The sequence below is a fragment of the Chenopodium quinoa genome, unplaced genomic scaffold (assembly GCF_001683475.1).
Source record: "Chenopodium quinoa cultivar QQ74 unplaced genomic scaffold, ASM168347v1, whole genome shotgun sequence".
Taxonomy (NCBI): domain Eukaryota; kingdom Viridiplantae; phylum Streptophyta; class Magnoliopsida; order Caryophyllales; family Amaranthaceae; genus Chenopodium; species Chenopodium quinoa.
In genome coordinates, this window is record NW_018744633.1 from 1,018,028 (window position 1) to 1,034,499 (window position 16,472).

At 37.2% G+C, this 16,472-nt stretch overlaps 1 protein-coding gene across 1 annotated transcript; it reads right to left on the minus strand.

Moving 5' to 3' along the window:
• Window positions 1-2,725: 2,725 nt before the first annotated feature.
• Window positions 2,726-13,565, minus strand: LOC110700920 (exosome complex component RRP4 homolog). Its single transcript, XM_021878486.1, has 8 exons — window positions 13,068-13,565; window positions 12,163-12,406; window positions 11,944-12,045; window positions 11,812-11,857; window positions 11,252-11,341; window positions 3,982-4,047; window positions 3,812-3,880; window positions 2,726-3,361 (listed from the first exon to the last, which is right to left on the minus strand). The coding sequence occupies exons 2-8, from the start codon at window positions 12,315-12,317 to the stop codon at window positions 2,912-2,914; spliced, it is 978 nt and encodes a 325-aa protein (XP_021734178.1). The 5' UTR covers window positions 12,318-12,406; window positions 13,068-13,565; the 3' UTR covers window positions 2,726-2,911.
• Between the last annotated feature and the right edge of the window lie 2,907 nt (window positions 13,566-16,472).

A 16,472-nucleotide genomic window follows, 5' to 3' on the forward strand; every position in this document is an offset into this window, starting at 1 on the left:
ATGAAGTAGAATTCAAGTTATACGATATTTTTTGTTTGGAATGTGTTTTATTAGGAATTTAATGATGCAATTGTTGTTTGATTCATTCAATTTATATAACTTGAATTGAAAATTAGGGTTCTTCATAATGAAATTGTGGGGCACGTGCTCGAAAAACTGGCCGGAGTATAGGTAGGGGTGGTAAAACCTACAGTTTTGTAAAATATGGGTGGTTATTTTTAATTTCAACAAAAATGGGTGGTTATTTCAACACATGTTAAATTTTAGGGTGGTAATTTACAAAAACCCTTGAATATATGAAGTATATATCTTGTGAATTTAAATTGTTCAATTGATTAAATAAACAAAATAATGTTGTTACTTTCATAAATTAAATATTCAACCATGTGAAATTGTGAACTCAAATTATTTAAAGCTTTTCAAAAATGAAACATGTAGCTTTTGTAAAATATGAACATACTTACCTTTTGTTATGAACATTTTGATAACAATATGAAGATAATGGATATGAAACGATTAACATGAGATTTGCTAATTTTATTGCACAAGCACAATCATCAAAATTGATCAAAAAATTCCTTAAAAAAACAAAAAAAAGGAAGCAAATCTCCATTTCTTTTAACAAAATACAAGAAAATTTATATTAAAGTGGAGAGAGAAAGTAGACTTTTCCCATTGTTGAAATTTTTTAGAGCTTCTAATAATTTAGAGAGGTAGAAAAGGGGAGTATCAAAACTACCAATGAGGGAAACAAAAAAAATAAAATAAAAAAGGAGGAGAGCGAATAATCAAAAATGATTGTTGAAAGTTTTAACTTGGTTTTTTAAAAAATTTAGAGGTAGAAAAAAGAGAATATCAAAATTCAATGATGAAAACAAAAAATATGAGAGAAATTAGATATTGGGGCATGGCCGGAGATGGATGTTCTTTGATTGCTAGCATGAAGAAAATAGAGAATATAAATCAAAGTAAGAGAGAAAAAATATGTTCAGTTTTCAATGGGGCAATTTTTATTTTTTTGAAAGTAAAAAATCTCTTAGTATGATGGTTGGAAGTGAGGATGAGGGAGTATAAATACGACTAGTGCATTGTTTGTAAGGTTATGTAGGCTGTTAATATGTTTGGGCGTGTTTTATGGGTGGATATAGCTTTAGGCTGCTATTTGGGCCTGGTGTACCTATTTCCAGGTGCACTATGGTGCATGTAATAATAATTGCTCCTCTTGGAATCAACTAGCAGGCTTAAACAAAGGTGCGTAGAAGACCCATCAAGGATGTCAACTATGCCCGGCCAGAAGATCAGATTGACAAAATTTTTGGTGCCTAGGAGACACCCAGGATATCACTCCGGTAACATTGCACAGTGGATGGAGCTTAAAATAGGAAAGACTCGGGACTACAATAAGCAGCTATAGGGTGGGTTAAGGAAGGCATAACCCTTGAACAGGAAGCCCAACCAGTCAACCACTACACTCAGAAGTGGAAGCAATTTTGACAGGAATAGCGAGAGCACAGAAGTATGCAGCAAGTGTGGAAGTGTGGACAGATAGTCCAGAGGCAATAGCAGCGATTAGAAACTTGGAGGATTAGACATGGGAACTCAGGAGTTAAGTCAGAAATAATAGATCTTATATTAGTAAGTTGTCATATTTTTGTACAAGTGAACTCCCTTGATTCACAGGTTACTTCTTCACATTACCTTGCTACCAATGCCAAAAGCCAAAAGTAACCAGTTACTAACCCGACTCGAGATTCAACCCGACCTGTTACAAACCCGACCCAAAATCAACCCAACTTGTTTGACCCAACCCAAATTCAACCCGACTTGTTATTAACTCGACCCGAATTTTACTAGAAATAATATGAACTTATAATGTATATATATATCTTATCTAAACTTATTACTTGAACTTATTAGCTCGAATTTAAACTTCTCTGAAATTATTTCTCTTACAATAAATGAAGAAATTGATAATGATTAAACGTGAATGTCATTACATGAACCGTTAACAAACCAACCTAAAAAATGTAACTGAACCCGATATGACCCGACCTGATAATCCGATATCAACCTTAAACCCACATTAACCTAATATTTTGATGCCCGAATCCAAACATGACCCGACTTCGAAATGACTGGACTTTTATTAACCCGCAAATTATTCTGAGAATGACAACACTTGAAAAGGATCGACCTGATTATAACCCGAAGATTATTGACTTGAACCCAACCCGAGAATGACTCGACTTGTAAATGACCCGTCCTGATTATAACCCGCAAATAATTGACCTGAACTGAACCCAACTTGAATCCGAGAATAACCCCACTTGGAAATGACCCAACCAAATTATGACCCGCAAATTACTGACTTGAACCGAACACAACTCAAACCTGAGAATGACCCGACCTGATTCTAACCCGCAAATTATTGACTTGAACCAAACCCGACTCGAACCCGAGAATGACCCTAACCCGTTTTAACCCGTGAAAACCAGAATTACGCCCGACCTATTATTCACCCGACCCGAATGTAACCCGACTTGTTATTAACCCAACCTAAACCCGACCCAAACCCGATAAGATGTTAGACCCGACGTGACTAGACTCAAGCATGACCCAACCCGAACCCGACCCACATAGGTTATAGCATTTACCCAAATGGACCCGACCCGATTTGACCCGACCCATTCTTACCTGACCCGTTTAACCGAATTGACAGCTCTACTGAAAATAATAAAACATAGTTGAAATTTTACTCATAGTAGTAAAGGGAGTTCTTCCCATAATTATAATCAGGCTTCTGTGTTCTGTCTAACTAGTCAAGGAGAACAAACACAAAGCTACCTTCATCCTTTGCAAATACTTTCGCTAAATTACCAAAATTTCAGCAACACCAGATCAAATAACATGATCAGCCCTTCCTCTTATTTACGGTACTCCGTCTCTCCACCTCTTTTTCAGCAACTGCAACACAAAACTCTGCCCCAAGCATGTCGTGAATGTCAAGATTCAATGAGGTACTCAAATCACACAACTCCAGTATAACTTCAACAGTTATATTGAAACCCAAAACGGCTAAGACCCGGACAGCATTCGCAATCCTGCATATGTTCTGCCGTGTTTCCAAGGGAGTGTAATTTTCTTCAAGATTCATTTCGCCAATGGAATTTGCATGGGTTTTCTCAGATTCATTCGCATCATCCACTTCCATACTGTCTTTTGCTAAAATGAGTTCACCAACCCAGACATAACCATTACAACCAAGTATTAAGAGAACACCATATTGATCTAACTGGTGGAAGTGCTGCTTGCGTCTTTTCACCAAATAGGAAGGAACGGTGATCAGTTGACCCCTCTCAAGCTGCAAGATTAAGCATCAAGTAATGAAAACGAAGTAAAAAAAGAACTTGCTGGTACTATTCCTAAAATTTAGGGTCCCATTAATTACAAAATAAAGTGTAACATGCTCTTGTCTCATTCTATGTTGAAGCAATTACAAATGAACATGAAAGAAACATTAACAACTACATACTTAATCCTTCTATGCAGAATAGTATTCTAGTCATGGTGATTTCAAGGACGGGCGAAGGCCCAAGTGGAAGATAGGATGTTTCCAGTTTTCCACAAAAACAAAGGGAAAGAAAAAAAGCAAGAAGTGAAAAATGATGCCACAGATTTCCATAACTGCTTCCCACAAGTCCCTTTATTACTCTCCCTTCCCTGGAAAATGACTTTATTTATACCCAAATTCCCTTAACAATAAACTAGCAATGTTAAGGATGATTTAAGAATAAAAAGCTTGAAACCATACCTTCCCATACTTATCACTCCTTGCATGTAGCTGCCAAGTACCATCGTGTTGACTGTTACGAACCTCAGCCTGTGCGGAAGGCACATTTATCAAAAAAAATCAGAAATTTGATTATTTGAAGTTGTCATTCACCAAAGAATTTAACAGTTGAAAAAACCAACTAAACTTACAGAAATAACATCATTCTCTACAAAAATATTACGCATGTTGAGTTCATCAACCGCTGTACGCCGCCTCTAGCAATGACAACAAACTGAAGATTAATTTTTACCATGCTGATCTCAGAAAGCCAAACACATACATAGATGAGCACATCATCTGTCAAACAAAATCGACAGCATTGACTACTCAACTATGATTACGATTCCAAAGACCCATTCATGAATATGCATGTTGCTAATAATATTTCTTCATTATTTATTCAAAGCTGAAAACAAAAATTCTTATCAACATATAGGAAAGCAAGAGACAAAATAGATTATTAATTACAACTTTACAAGATGGCCTAATAAAGTAATAAGTAATAGGCTTTCCAAGTCCTAGAAGCATCTTATAGAGACTCCCCTGTGGCAGGCTTAAGTATAACCAAAGACCAGATGAGAGAATAAGCAAATATGATACTCAAGAAGTTGGAGATCAACCTTGCAAGAAGAATCTAAACATCTTAAAAATGCATCTAATATCTGCTAGGAATTCAGCTAAAACAGAGTATGAAAGGGAAAATGCAGAAAATGTGACCCAAAACTGATATTTGTATTGTAGATCAGTATAATCTAGCAATACAATCTCTCTTCATTCGAGAGGAAGAGATTCTCTCCAAGTTTGTTCATTTTCATGACCCCTTCTACAAGCCAAATTACTTATTAAATACAATTAGCCGTAACAAACTAACTGCCTTAGAGAATAACAAACTAGGATAGGAATTACTAAGCTGCCCTTAAGGCTAACAAACTTGTAACAGAAATTCCAGCTCATTCTTCCAGCTCATTCTTCCAGCCCATTCTTCCAGCACCTTCAGCGGTTAGATGCAGCTGATTTAGTCTTCCTTCGGGCATAGGTAATCTGTATAGCAGGCTTGGGCTTATCATTGGGCTGATGCCTTGCAATACCCCCTTCCCAAAGATTCACCTTGTCCTCAAGGTGGAAATGAGGAAACCTGCAGTCAAGGTCAGTGAAGTCCTCCCAAGTGGCTTCCCAATCTGGCAGCCCCTTCCATTGAACCAGGACCTCTGTGGCAGCCTGAGTAGTCCTCACCCCAAGAATTGCTTCTGGCTCTGTGTCAAGCACCAAGTCAGAAGTGAGCTGGACAGGTAAGGGAGAGGCCTGCTGCCCTGCTCCTATGGCTTGCTTGAGCTGAGAAATGTGGAAAACGGGATGAATTCGAGCTGTAGCAGGAAGGTCAAGCTTGTATGCCACCTCTCCAATTCTCTGGATCACAGGATATGGGCCATAGTAGCGCGGAGAAAGTTTCTCATTCTTTCTTTTAGCCAAGGACTGCTGTCTATACGGTCTGAGCTTCACATAGACCAAATCCCCAACCTGAAAGGAACCATCCCTTCTGCCCTTATTCTCATACTGCCGCATATAAATCTGAGCCTTGACTAGATGGAACTTAAGGTCATCTAAAATAGCATCCCTCTCCGATAATTGATCTTCCAAAGAAGAGACATGAGTGCTACCAGGTGTGAAACGCAACAAATTAGGAGGATCCCTCCCATACACAGCCTTGAACGGAGAGCATTTGGTGGCACTGTGAAAAGCGGTGTTATAGCAATATTCTGCCCATGGTAGCCAAGTAGCCCAAGTCTTAGGTTTGCCATTAATAAAGCAACGCAAGTAGGACTCCACGCCCTTGTTCACAACCTCAGTTTGGCCATCGGACTCAGGATGATAAGAGGTGCTCCTTTTCAGCTGAGTGCCTTGAAGCCTAAATAGTTCCGACCAGAAAATACTCAAAAAAACCTTGTCCCGATCAGAGACAATAGAAGATGGGGTTCCATGAAGACGAATTATCTCCTTAGAGAAATTGTGAGCCACGGTTTGTGCAGTAAATGGATGTTTTAAAGGAATGAAATGCCCATACTTAGACAACCTGTCAACCACCACGAGGATTGAATCCCAACCCAAGGATTTGGGCAATCCCTCGATGAAGTCCATGGAGACGTCCTCCCAGATCTTGTCCGGAATTGGCAAAGGCTGAAGCAACCCGAGAGGAGAGAGAGTCGAAGTTTTATTTTGTTGACAAACATAATCAGAGACATCCTTCCTCATGCCTTCCCAATACCATTCCCCGGCCATTCTCTGATAAGTCTTAAGGTCACCAGCATGACCCCCAACAGGAGAGTCATGAAATTCCTTGAGAAACAGTGAGATGAGCTCAGAATTCTTTGGAAGCACCACTCTTCCCTTATACTTCAGAATACCATTCTCTAATGTGAACCATTTAGGAACAGCCTCCCCATTTTGTAACTGAGAGATCAATTTTTGCAAGACTTGATCCCTGGTAATAAACCCATGAATGACCTCCCAGCTCAAGCCACAAGTAGTGATTACAGCCGAAAGTTCTGGTGAGAATTGGCGCGATAAAGCATCAGCTACCTTGTTGCAAGGTCCGGGTTTGTAGTGGATTTCAAAAGAGTAACCCAGCAGCTTACTCACCCATTTTTGATATGCTTGCCCCACTTCTCTTTGTTTCAACAAAAACTTCAAACTTTTCTGGTCGGTTCTTACCACAAATTGTCTTCCTAGAAGATAATGTCTCCATTTCTCGATGGCAAACACGATTGCCATAAGTTCTCTTTCATAGATGGGCTTCATCCTAGCACGCATACCCAAAATTTTGCTAAAGTACGCAATTGGGTGAACACCTTGAAGCAACACAGCACCTAAACCATGTCCTGATGCGTCTGTCTCTACAATAAAAGGCTGAGAGAAGTCAGGCATAGCCAAGATCGGGGCCTGGGTCATGGCTGCCTTTAATGCCTCAAACGCCTTAGTGGCCTCCCCTGTCCAACCCAACAATCCTTACGAAGCTGGTCAGTTAAAGGGCTAGCAAACAAAGCATAGTTCTGAATGAACTTCCTATAATACCCCGTAAGCCCCAAAAAACCCCGGAGCTCCTTGAGACTTTGGGGAACAGGCCACTCTAACATAGCATGAACCTTAGATGCATCAACCTCTACCCCATCTGCCGAGATGACATGACCTAGATAGGCCACCTTAGCCTTCCCAAATTCACACTTTAAGGTTAGCATAGAGGTGATGTGTAGTCAAGGTGGACAAGACTTGCTGCAAATGCCCTTGGTGCTCTGCCATAGACTTGCTGTAAACAAGTATATCGTCAAAGAAAACCAAGACGAATTTCCTGAGAAATGGTCTGAACACGTCATTCATTAATGACTGGAAGGTGGCAGGAGCGTTGGTGAGGCCGAAAGGCATCACCAAAAATTCATAATGACCCTCGTGGGTCCGAAAAGCGGTCTTATGAACATCCGATTCCTTAACGCGAATCTGATGATACCCAGATTTAAGGTCCAATTTAGTGAACACAGTAGCACCAAATAATTCATCCAACAGTTCATCTATTACGGGAATGGGAAATTTATCAGGGATAGTCTCCTTATTCAAAGCACGATAGTCAACGCAGAAACGCCATGATCCGTCCCTTTTTTTGACTAAAAGAACAGGACTAGAAAAAGCACTAATAGAGGGCTGAATTATACCTGCAGCAAGCATATCTTTCACCAATTTTTCGATTTCATCCTTCTGGTATTGCGGGTATCTATAAGGGCGAACAGAGATTGGGTTTGCTCCACTCTTCAGGATGATAGAATGATCCACTGATCGTTGAGGAGGTAGCCCAATGGGCATATGAAATACCCCATGAAACTGAGTCAGCAGGGGCTTGAGAGCTTCAGGAAAATGTGGTTCCTCCTCCCCCGAACTCTCCAAGTAATTAAACTCCAACAACACACCATGTCCAGCCTTCTGTATAGTTTTCACCATCGCTTTTAGAGTGATGCAGGAGCGCCCTAGCTGAGGATCTCCCCTTAAGGTGACTGACTCTCCACCCGCCTGAAAACGCAACGTCTGAGTTTTCCAATCGGAGGAAATAGTCCCTAATTTTTCAAGCCATTGAACCCCTAAAATTACATCAGAATTTCCCAAAGGAAGAACAAGGAAATCCTCCTTGATTATGAGTCCTTGCAGCTCCAGCAACACCCCAACGCAAACCCCTTCTCCTTGTACAGCTGCCCTGTCCCCAACGTGACACCAAAACTCCTAGATTCAGTAATGGGTAACTGCAAATGGTTTGTCGCCGCCGTTGAAATGAAATTATGAGTCGCACCAGGGTCTACCATCACAACAACCTTGCCGCCATTGATTTCACCTTCCAGGCGCATAGTTTTTGGGCTGGTAATACCCATTACCGAGCAAAGAGAAACGCCCGGATTAACCACAAGTGGTGGTGAGAGTGGCGGAGGTGCAGGTGTATCAATTTCAGCGGCAGCGAGTTCACCAGAATCGCCTTCCTCCTCGTCGCTGTCATCCACCATGAGCAGCACGCTCAGTTCGCGGCGGCGACATCGATGATTTAGATTCCATTTCTCATCACAACGGAAGCATAATCCCAACTCCCTTTTCTGTTGGACCTCCTTTTCCGTCAACCGCCTTATATCGCCGGTTGTTTTGGACAATGGGGTGGTGGTGCGATTTTGGGTAAGGTGGGTGCTAGTGTTTAGGTTTGGGTTTGTGTTTTGATTCGGGTTATTTGGGTAGGTAGTTTGTGGGTTGGATCTTTAGGTCGGGTTTGGGGTTCTCCAACTGGGTAGGCTGGAATTGGGCCTTGGTTTTGGGCTGAGCTTTAATTTTTCATCACTCCTCATGGATAGCTCCATTGCTTGATCCAGAGTAACCGGATCTAAGATCCGAACCTCAACCCGTATATCCTCTCTCAAGCCATTGATATATTGTCCCTTCGCAATCTCCTCGGGCACTCCATCAATCGGAGCCAATAACTCGATGAATCGGCGTCTGTAGTCGGCCACCGAGCCGGTCTGCTCGTGGGCAAGCCACTGTTCGTGGAGCGTGCCCGTGGCGGTGGTGCGAAACCGACGGAGCAGAAGCTTCTTCAAATCTTCCCAAGTGAGTAACGGGTGGCGTCTGTGTTCCCACTGGTACCATAGCAGGGCGTCGCCGTCGAGCGCCACCACCGCGGCCTCCAGCTAATCCTGGCCGATAATCGGTAAAAATGGAGAATCCATCCATCTGGGTTTCCTCAGCTTCCAATTCGAATGTCCACCATCACCACTCTCCAAACGTGGTTGCGAACCAGCGAAAGGGTTGTCCCACTGATATGGTGGTCCATTTCCCAAGGGAGAGCGATTGTCCGACCGATCCTTCTCTGCTCCAACAGCAAACTAAACTGGGCAGTAAGGTCGGATTTGAGCGTTGCCAGAGCTTCAGTGATCTCCTGGGCCACGCGGCCAGGGACTCCGGCAATCTCCTGCTCCAGTAAATCCAAACGCTACGCATGAGTCAAGCGAGCCATCTTCTTCTCCGGCGAGAATCGAAACAGCTCTGATACCAAATTTGCTAGGAATTCAGCTAAAACAGAGTATGAAAGTAAGGGAAAATGCAGAAAATATGACCCAAAACTGATATTTGTATTGTAGATCAGTATAATCTAGCAATACAACCTCTCTTCATTCGAGAGGAAGAAATTCTCTCCAAGTTTGTTCATTCACTAATAATTTTCATGACCCCTTCTACAAGCCAAATTACTTATTAAATACAATTAGCCATAACAAACTAACTGCCTTAGAGAATAACAAACTAGGATAGGAATTACTAAGTTGCCCTTAAGGCTAACAAACTTGTAACAGAAATTCCAGCTCATTCTTCCAGCACCTTCAGCGGTTAGATGCAGCTGATTTAGTCTTCCTTCGGGCATAGGTAATCTGTATAGCAGGCTTGGGCTTATCATTGGGCTGATGCCTTGCAATATCATCCATCTCAACATCAGTGACATTTAGAATGTTGGCCAAGGGGCCATTCACCCTCTCCTTAATTATTGTTTTGTTCTTTTCTTTTCAGTGTGTGTGTGAGTGTAAATGTTCAAGTCGCGACAATTTGTCAATCCCAAGGATAAGGTGCATCATACACCAACAAGTCCCTGCTTTAGGTGGAAGGTTTACATATCATGGTGGCCGTAACATTGATATTATACATAATTGTTTATTTCCCTTCATCTCCCTAACATACTACTGAAGGTTAACATACTTGGAAACAGGTTAGCTAGCATTATCATTCTTCTTTACCATCTCTTTCAAATAATCACATCCTATCCATGCACAAAACATTTATTATTTACAATTTGATCACTAATGTCTAAGTGCATGGTCGAAAAGGTGCTCTGGTGAGTGAAAGCAGAGAGAGACACATTAAAATAAGTCTGCAGCTGCAGCGGGTGGTGAGGGAAGCTGGTGGGCAAGCAAGGATAATAGGAAGAAAATGATGACTAGACAATAGACACTAGGAGAAACAGTGGTGTGTACAGGGTAGGCAAGGAAGATACTCTGTAGTATCTTGTGACTTTTGTGTTTTGTCAACCACTTAACCCAAACAACATATTATAACAAAAGCATTTACAATCTTTTCCTTCCCTATCTCTTTCTTAATTCCTTTCCCTATCTCTTTCTTGATTCCTTCCCCTTTCCCTGAGTGTACTCGATGAGAAGGGTTAGATGGAGTAATACATATCAACCCCTTAGTAGTTACTAGAACATAGTAATCCAATAAACACATTAAAAGTTTAATAACTACAGTAAGGTAAAGTCAAACTTGTCTGTATTTAAAAGTACCTAAATGCAGGCAAACAATTTAGAGGGTAGAGCAAGGAAAACCAGCTCATCTTGCCAGTCCTAACCTGGTGCTGCACATGTTAGAATTTGAGTTTCTAGGTTTGTTCCCAAGAATTTAAAGATTAGAACATCACAAATCAGTACCGGATGTCGTGATGCATGGTTTGGTGTTGGATATGAGAATTTATTAAACTTTTTCACAAATAAATCAGAAAGCTCACTGACTGTTGAGCAAAATGATGAGAGTACACTTCAGAGAAAAACAAATAGATTTAATCTTGGTACCATTCAGATACAAAGTATATAGATATATCAAACGGATAAGTCCAATCTATTAATCTAATGCCTAAGGATTTGGACTCTTAAAAGTTAATGGAACTAAAATGATTGATAAGTAAAAATCACCATCCTAGAAGCAGCAAAATTTTCAGCTCAAGATTGACTATAAGTTCATAACAGAGTGTCATATACTTCAGTAAAAGGTGCAGAATAAAAGAAATTTCAAGTAACAATGCAAAGCATATCGAGACAGAGAGGACAAACAAATATTCTAACAGCAGTTAAGACCAACATATACCTGGATACCATCAGGTAAAGTCACTGAAGAAAGCATAAGAACAGCATCTTGGTTCGAATGGATCTCAACTCTCCACCGCTTTTGAGCAACCTGATAAAAAAATTTCAAATTTAGCTAACACTTCATATATATCAAAACTTCGAAACAATTTAATGAGCAGATATCAAATAGACAAACATGAAATAGTCAAAAACGAACTAAACAACATATAAATCACAAGCCATCCAATTCTACTACAAAACATCATATCCCCTCTTTTCACAGAAATTGTTAGATTTTCTCAATAACCACTTTCTAAAAATCAATTTTTATAATTTTTGCCTACTGATATTTTTCATGTTGGCAAACGCACCTAAAGAAATGTGTCAACTCAAATGAAACAGACCAAATACCACATACGTAGTATAAGTTATACTCCATAGCATTTAAGTTTAATTCATAGCACTAAGCTAGCAAAATACAGCAATTACAAATTAGTTCAACAACTATATGTTCTTTTGATCATACACTTAGCAGGTAATTAAAACTGACTACATATCATCAAATTCTCATGTATATACCTCAACAACTCGTCCAACAATGATATCTCCAGTATCAGGCTTATACCTACATAAATCAATTCATCAAAAAAAATTCAAAACAATTTTTCAAGCATAAAATCAGCAGAATTTCTCAAACTTGTATCAACGAACCTGGATCGCAAAGAACGAACAATAACAAGTTTATCAACTCGGTCGACAACACCACACACAGTTGCAACCACTTCGCCGTCAAGCTCCAATGTTCCATGTCCCCTTCAAAACAAAAACAGCGACTATTAGACATTTTCTACTCACACTGTATATCAAATCGTTGCAAATAATATGAAACGGATGTAGTGTATAAAAATTAGGGATTCGAGAAAAGAATACTTGAGGATATTGTCTTCATTGTTGACAGGAATAGTGTCGGCGACGGTGACGGAAGCATTGGCAGCAGATTTGGAGGAGAGAGATTGGAGTTTTTCTAGGGCTCTTTGAAGTCGAATCTTTTGGGTTTGATTCAACGACAATTCTATTTCTCTCATTTTCTTCTTCGGTTATTGTTGTTATGAGAGTAGCTCTTTCTTTGGAGCTTGTTTGATTCTTTCTTTGAATTTGGTGAATTGCTTAAACCCTGTATGAGATTTTGCAGTTTTTAAATGAGAAAACTAGCGATATTCAGCATTTTATTTGGAGTACTGTTTCCGCTTCATTCTAAAACTCATTTAAGCAATAACAAAAAATTCAGCAATTCGAATATACAATCAAATACACACAATTTCAGTTTTTTTTTTTTTTTTTTAATGAAAAAGGGAGATTAAATTAACTTAGATAAAAATCCAAATACAGCCAAAGTTTTCAATGAAGCAAAAGAGGCAGCAGACTATACCACTCACCCAGAAGTCCCAAAAGCAAAACCAAATTGTTAAAAAATTTCCACCTCAAACAAAGACAAATTAGCAATTAACAAAACATAAAGACAAGAAACTACAATCAAATACAAATCAAATCTGAATCAAATGACCAACTAATCAAGACTAAAAAAATACAAAGTAGAATATTACCAAAAAGTTAAATTCAATTCAACTTTTCAACACCACAATGAACAACCTGTCAAGAACTCAAGACTATGAAATTATAATTCATAGATGACTGAAATTATAATTAATTAAGTAATTAACACAATAATGAACAACAAATCAACAATTCAGTTCAATTTAATCCATCAAATAAGAAATAACTGAAATTATACATAATTAAAATTAAAACAAAATAACAAATTAAATAGTTCATACCTTTACTTCAGTGCTTCAGTCGGTGGTCGCCTAGATGTAAGGGCGGTGGCGCCGTGGCGGCAGGCTTGCAGACAGCAGAACAAAGGCCTTGTCGCCTTGAAGGAGTGAAGCGGTGGTCTGACGAAGTGGTGCGCACGTACGAACGGTACGGTGGGCAGGGCTGGTGGCTGGTGGCTGGTCCGGCACTCCAGCGTCGGCGGTCGGCTGGTTGATGTGACAGAGGGAGTTAGGGTTGTGAGTTGTGAGTTGTGAGTATGTGATGTTTGAGGTTCGCTAATTCCCTGAATTACGCATTCACGGCTTTCACGGGCTTTTTCTTTTTCTTTTTTCATAAAAAATTAAACTTTTTTTTTTCCTGTCACGCATTCATAAAAATTTTAAATTGCACCATCGGCCAATTTTTTTTTTTTTTTAAACTAGGTCCGCCAAGGCGCCAATTATTTATTCATTATTTGTTTATTTATATAATAGTTTGGAAAATTTACAAGTTGCAGCCATTTAAAATTCGTATTTTGCAAATTACAGCTATTTGAAAAATAAATTGCAAATTGCAGCCCAAAAGTTCGTATTAATTGTAAATTGCAGCCCAAAAGTTCGTATAAATTGTAAATTGCAGCCTGATTCAACTTTTTTATCGGTTTACAAGTCGAAAAATCTCCGATTAAGGTTCTAGGGCCATTTTAGCTCATAGGAGCCCGAATTGAGCTCGGAAATAGCAAAAAAATTACTCCCTCTATTTTTTTTATATGCATCACTTGGTGATGCGCGGAGTTTTAGAAGGGTAATATAGTATTGTTTGTGGATGAATAATTTATTATAGTATAAGTATGATGGGGACCATGAAAGAGAAAGAATGTGAGGGAGAGTAGATATTTTTATTATATAAGTGGGTACCATAGAGGAGAGAGAAATGATAAAATAATTTAAGTGAGGTTTAAAGTAAGAGAGAGAAATAATAAAATATAGTATAAAGTTTCCAAATAAGGAAGTGATGCATTTAAAAAAAACACCCATAAAAGGAAAGTGATGCATATAAAAAAACGGAGGGAGTAACGCAAGTGCCCCGTTTTATGTAATAAAAATGTATTGATCTGAGGGAAACTATAAATATGAGACACTTACGTTATTTTTTTGCTAATTCCGAGCTTAATTCGGGCCCTTAAGAGTTAAAACGACCCCTAAAACCTTAACTGGAGATTTTTCGACATGTAAACCGATGAAAAAGTTGAATCGGGTTGCAATTTACAATTTATACGAACTTTTGGGCTGCAATTTGCAACAAAAAAAAATTAAATGGCTACAATTTGCAAAATACGAAATTTAAATGGCTGCAATATACAAATTTTCCTAATAGTTTTTCATTTAACCTTTAAATAATCTATTTAAGGAGCAATCATCAATCAATACTATATACTAAAAAGCACACCAACAATGACACGTGTTATTTTTTGGTGTGTTCCTTGTCTTCAAAAAAAAATCCATATAAAAAACAAATATTATACATAATAAAAAATTTGATGTATTTTTATATTTATTGCCAACTATAAACTTAGGTATAAAACAAAATAATATATTATTTACCTAAATAAAATATTTGATGTATGCATGTATCCCTCCACAATATAGTATAGACAAATGCATATTCTAAAATATCTGTTTGGCAAATAGGCTATTTTATATCCATTATAATTTACTTACACATGTAAATTTACTTATAAAAAGTTAATTTAAAATTAATTATTAAAAAATTTCGTGCATGGCATGGGGTCTAACCTAGTTAATTATATAAACACTAGTTTTTGGCCCTGGGCAATGCCCCTGGTCATTATATTTATATTATAAATGAGATTTTATAATAAATTAAGTGATAAAATACAAATATAGATTAAATTAGTTACATTTGATGTAAATAAAGAAGTAGGGTCTGTTCTCTTCCATTGAAATTCAGTTCAGTTCAGTTCAGTTCAGCTCAGTTCAGTTCAATTCAGCTCTTAATTTACGTCTAATGATATTGCTAATGATATAAAGTCAAATTTACAACAACAACAACAACAACAACAACAACAATAATAATAATAACAATAATAATAATAATAATAATAATAATAATAATAATAATAATAATCAATAAGTAATAAATAATAATAATAATAATAATCATCAATAAATAATAATAATAATAATAATAATAATAACAACAACAACAACAACAATAATAATTGAAATAATAATACTAATAATAATAATCAATAAATAATAATAATAATAATCATCAACAAATAATAATAATAATAATAATAATAATAATAATAATAATAATAATCAATAAATAATAATAATAATAATAATAATAATAATAATAATCAATAATCAATAATTAATAATAACAATAATAATAATAATAATAATAATATTATTATTATTAATATGTACATTTGTATATACACATATGTATAGTAATAAATAATCAATAAATAGTCAAAGATCACTAATCCGTAGTTAAAAATCACTAATTAATAAGTTCAGTTCAGTTCAGTTCAGTTTAGTTCACTTCAGTTCAGTTCAGTTCAGTTCAGTTCAGTTCAGCTGAGTTCAGTCAATCGGAACAGACCCGTAGTCTAGTACAAACAGTATAAAAATATTTAAATAATCTCACAAGCAATGGCACAATATCGGCGCATCGTGATGAAAATCACTGACTTGAAAACGAATTTTCGGCGCAATTAATATGCTCAATTGTATTCGTTTGCACGAACCCTAAGGTTAACACACCACTTCCACTCAAAGACACTTTGGGTGGAAGGTTTGAGTCAAATAACTCCCAATATAGAATGTGTGTTAGGGCCTGTTCTCTTCCGTTGAAATTCAGTTCAGTACAGTTCAATTCAGTTCATCTCTTAATTTACGTCTAATGATATTGCTAATGATATAAAGCCAAATTTCATTCTTTTAAGCTCTTATTACAACGACGACGACGACGACGACAACAACAACAACAACAACAACAACAACAACAACAACAACAACAACAACAACAACAACAACAACAACAACAACAACAACAACAACAACAACAACAATAATAATAATAATAATAACAATAATAATTGAAATAATAATACTAATAATAATAATCAATAAATAATAATAATAATCATCAATAAATAATAATAATAATAATAATAATCAATAAATAATAATAATAATAATAAATAAATAATAATAATAATAATCAATAAATAATAATAATAATAATAATAATCAATAATTAATAATAATAATAATATTATTATTATTATTAATATGTACATTTGTATATACACATATGTATAGTAATAAATAATTAATAAATAATTAAAGATCACTAATCCGTAGTTAAAAATCACTAATTAATAAGTTCAGTTC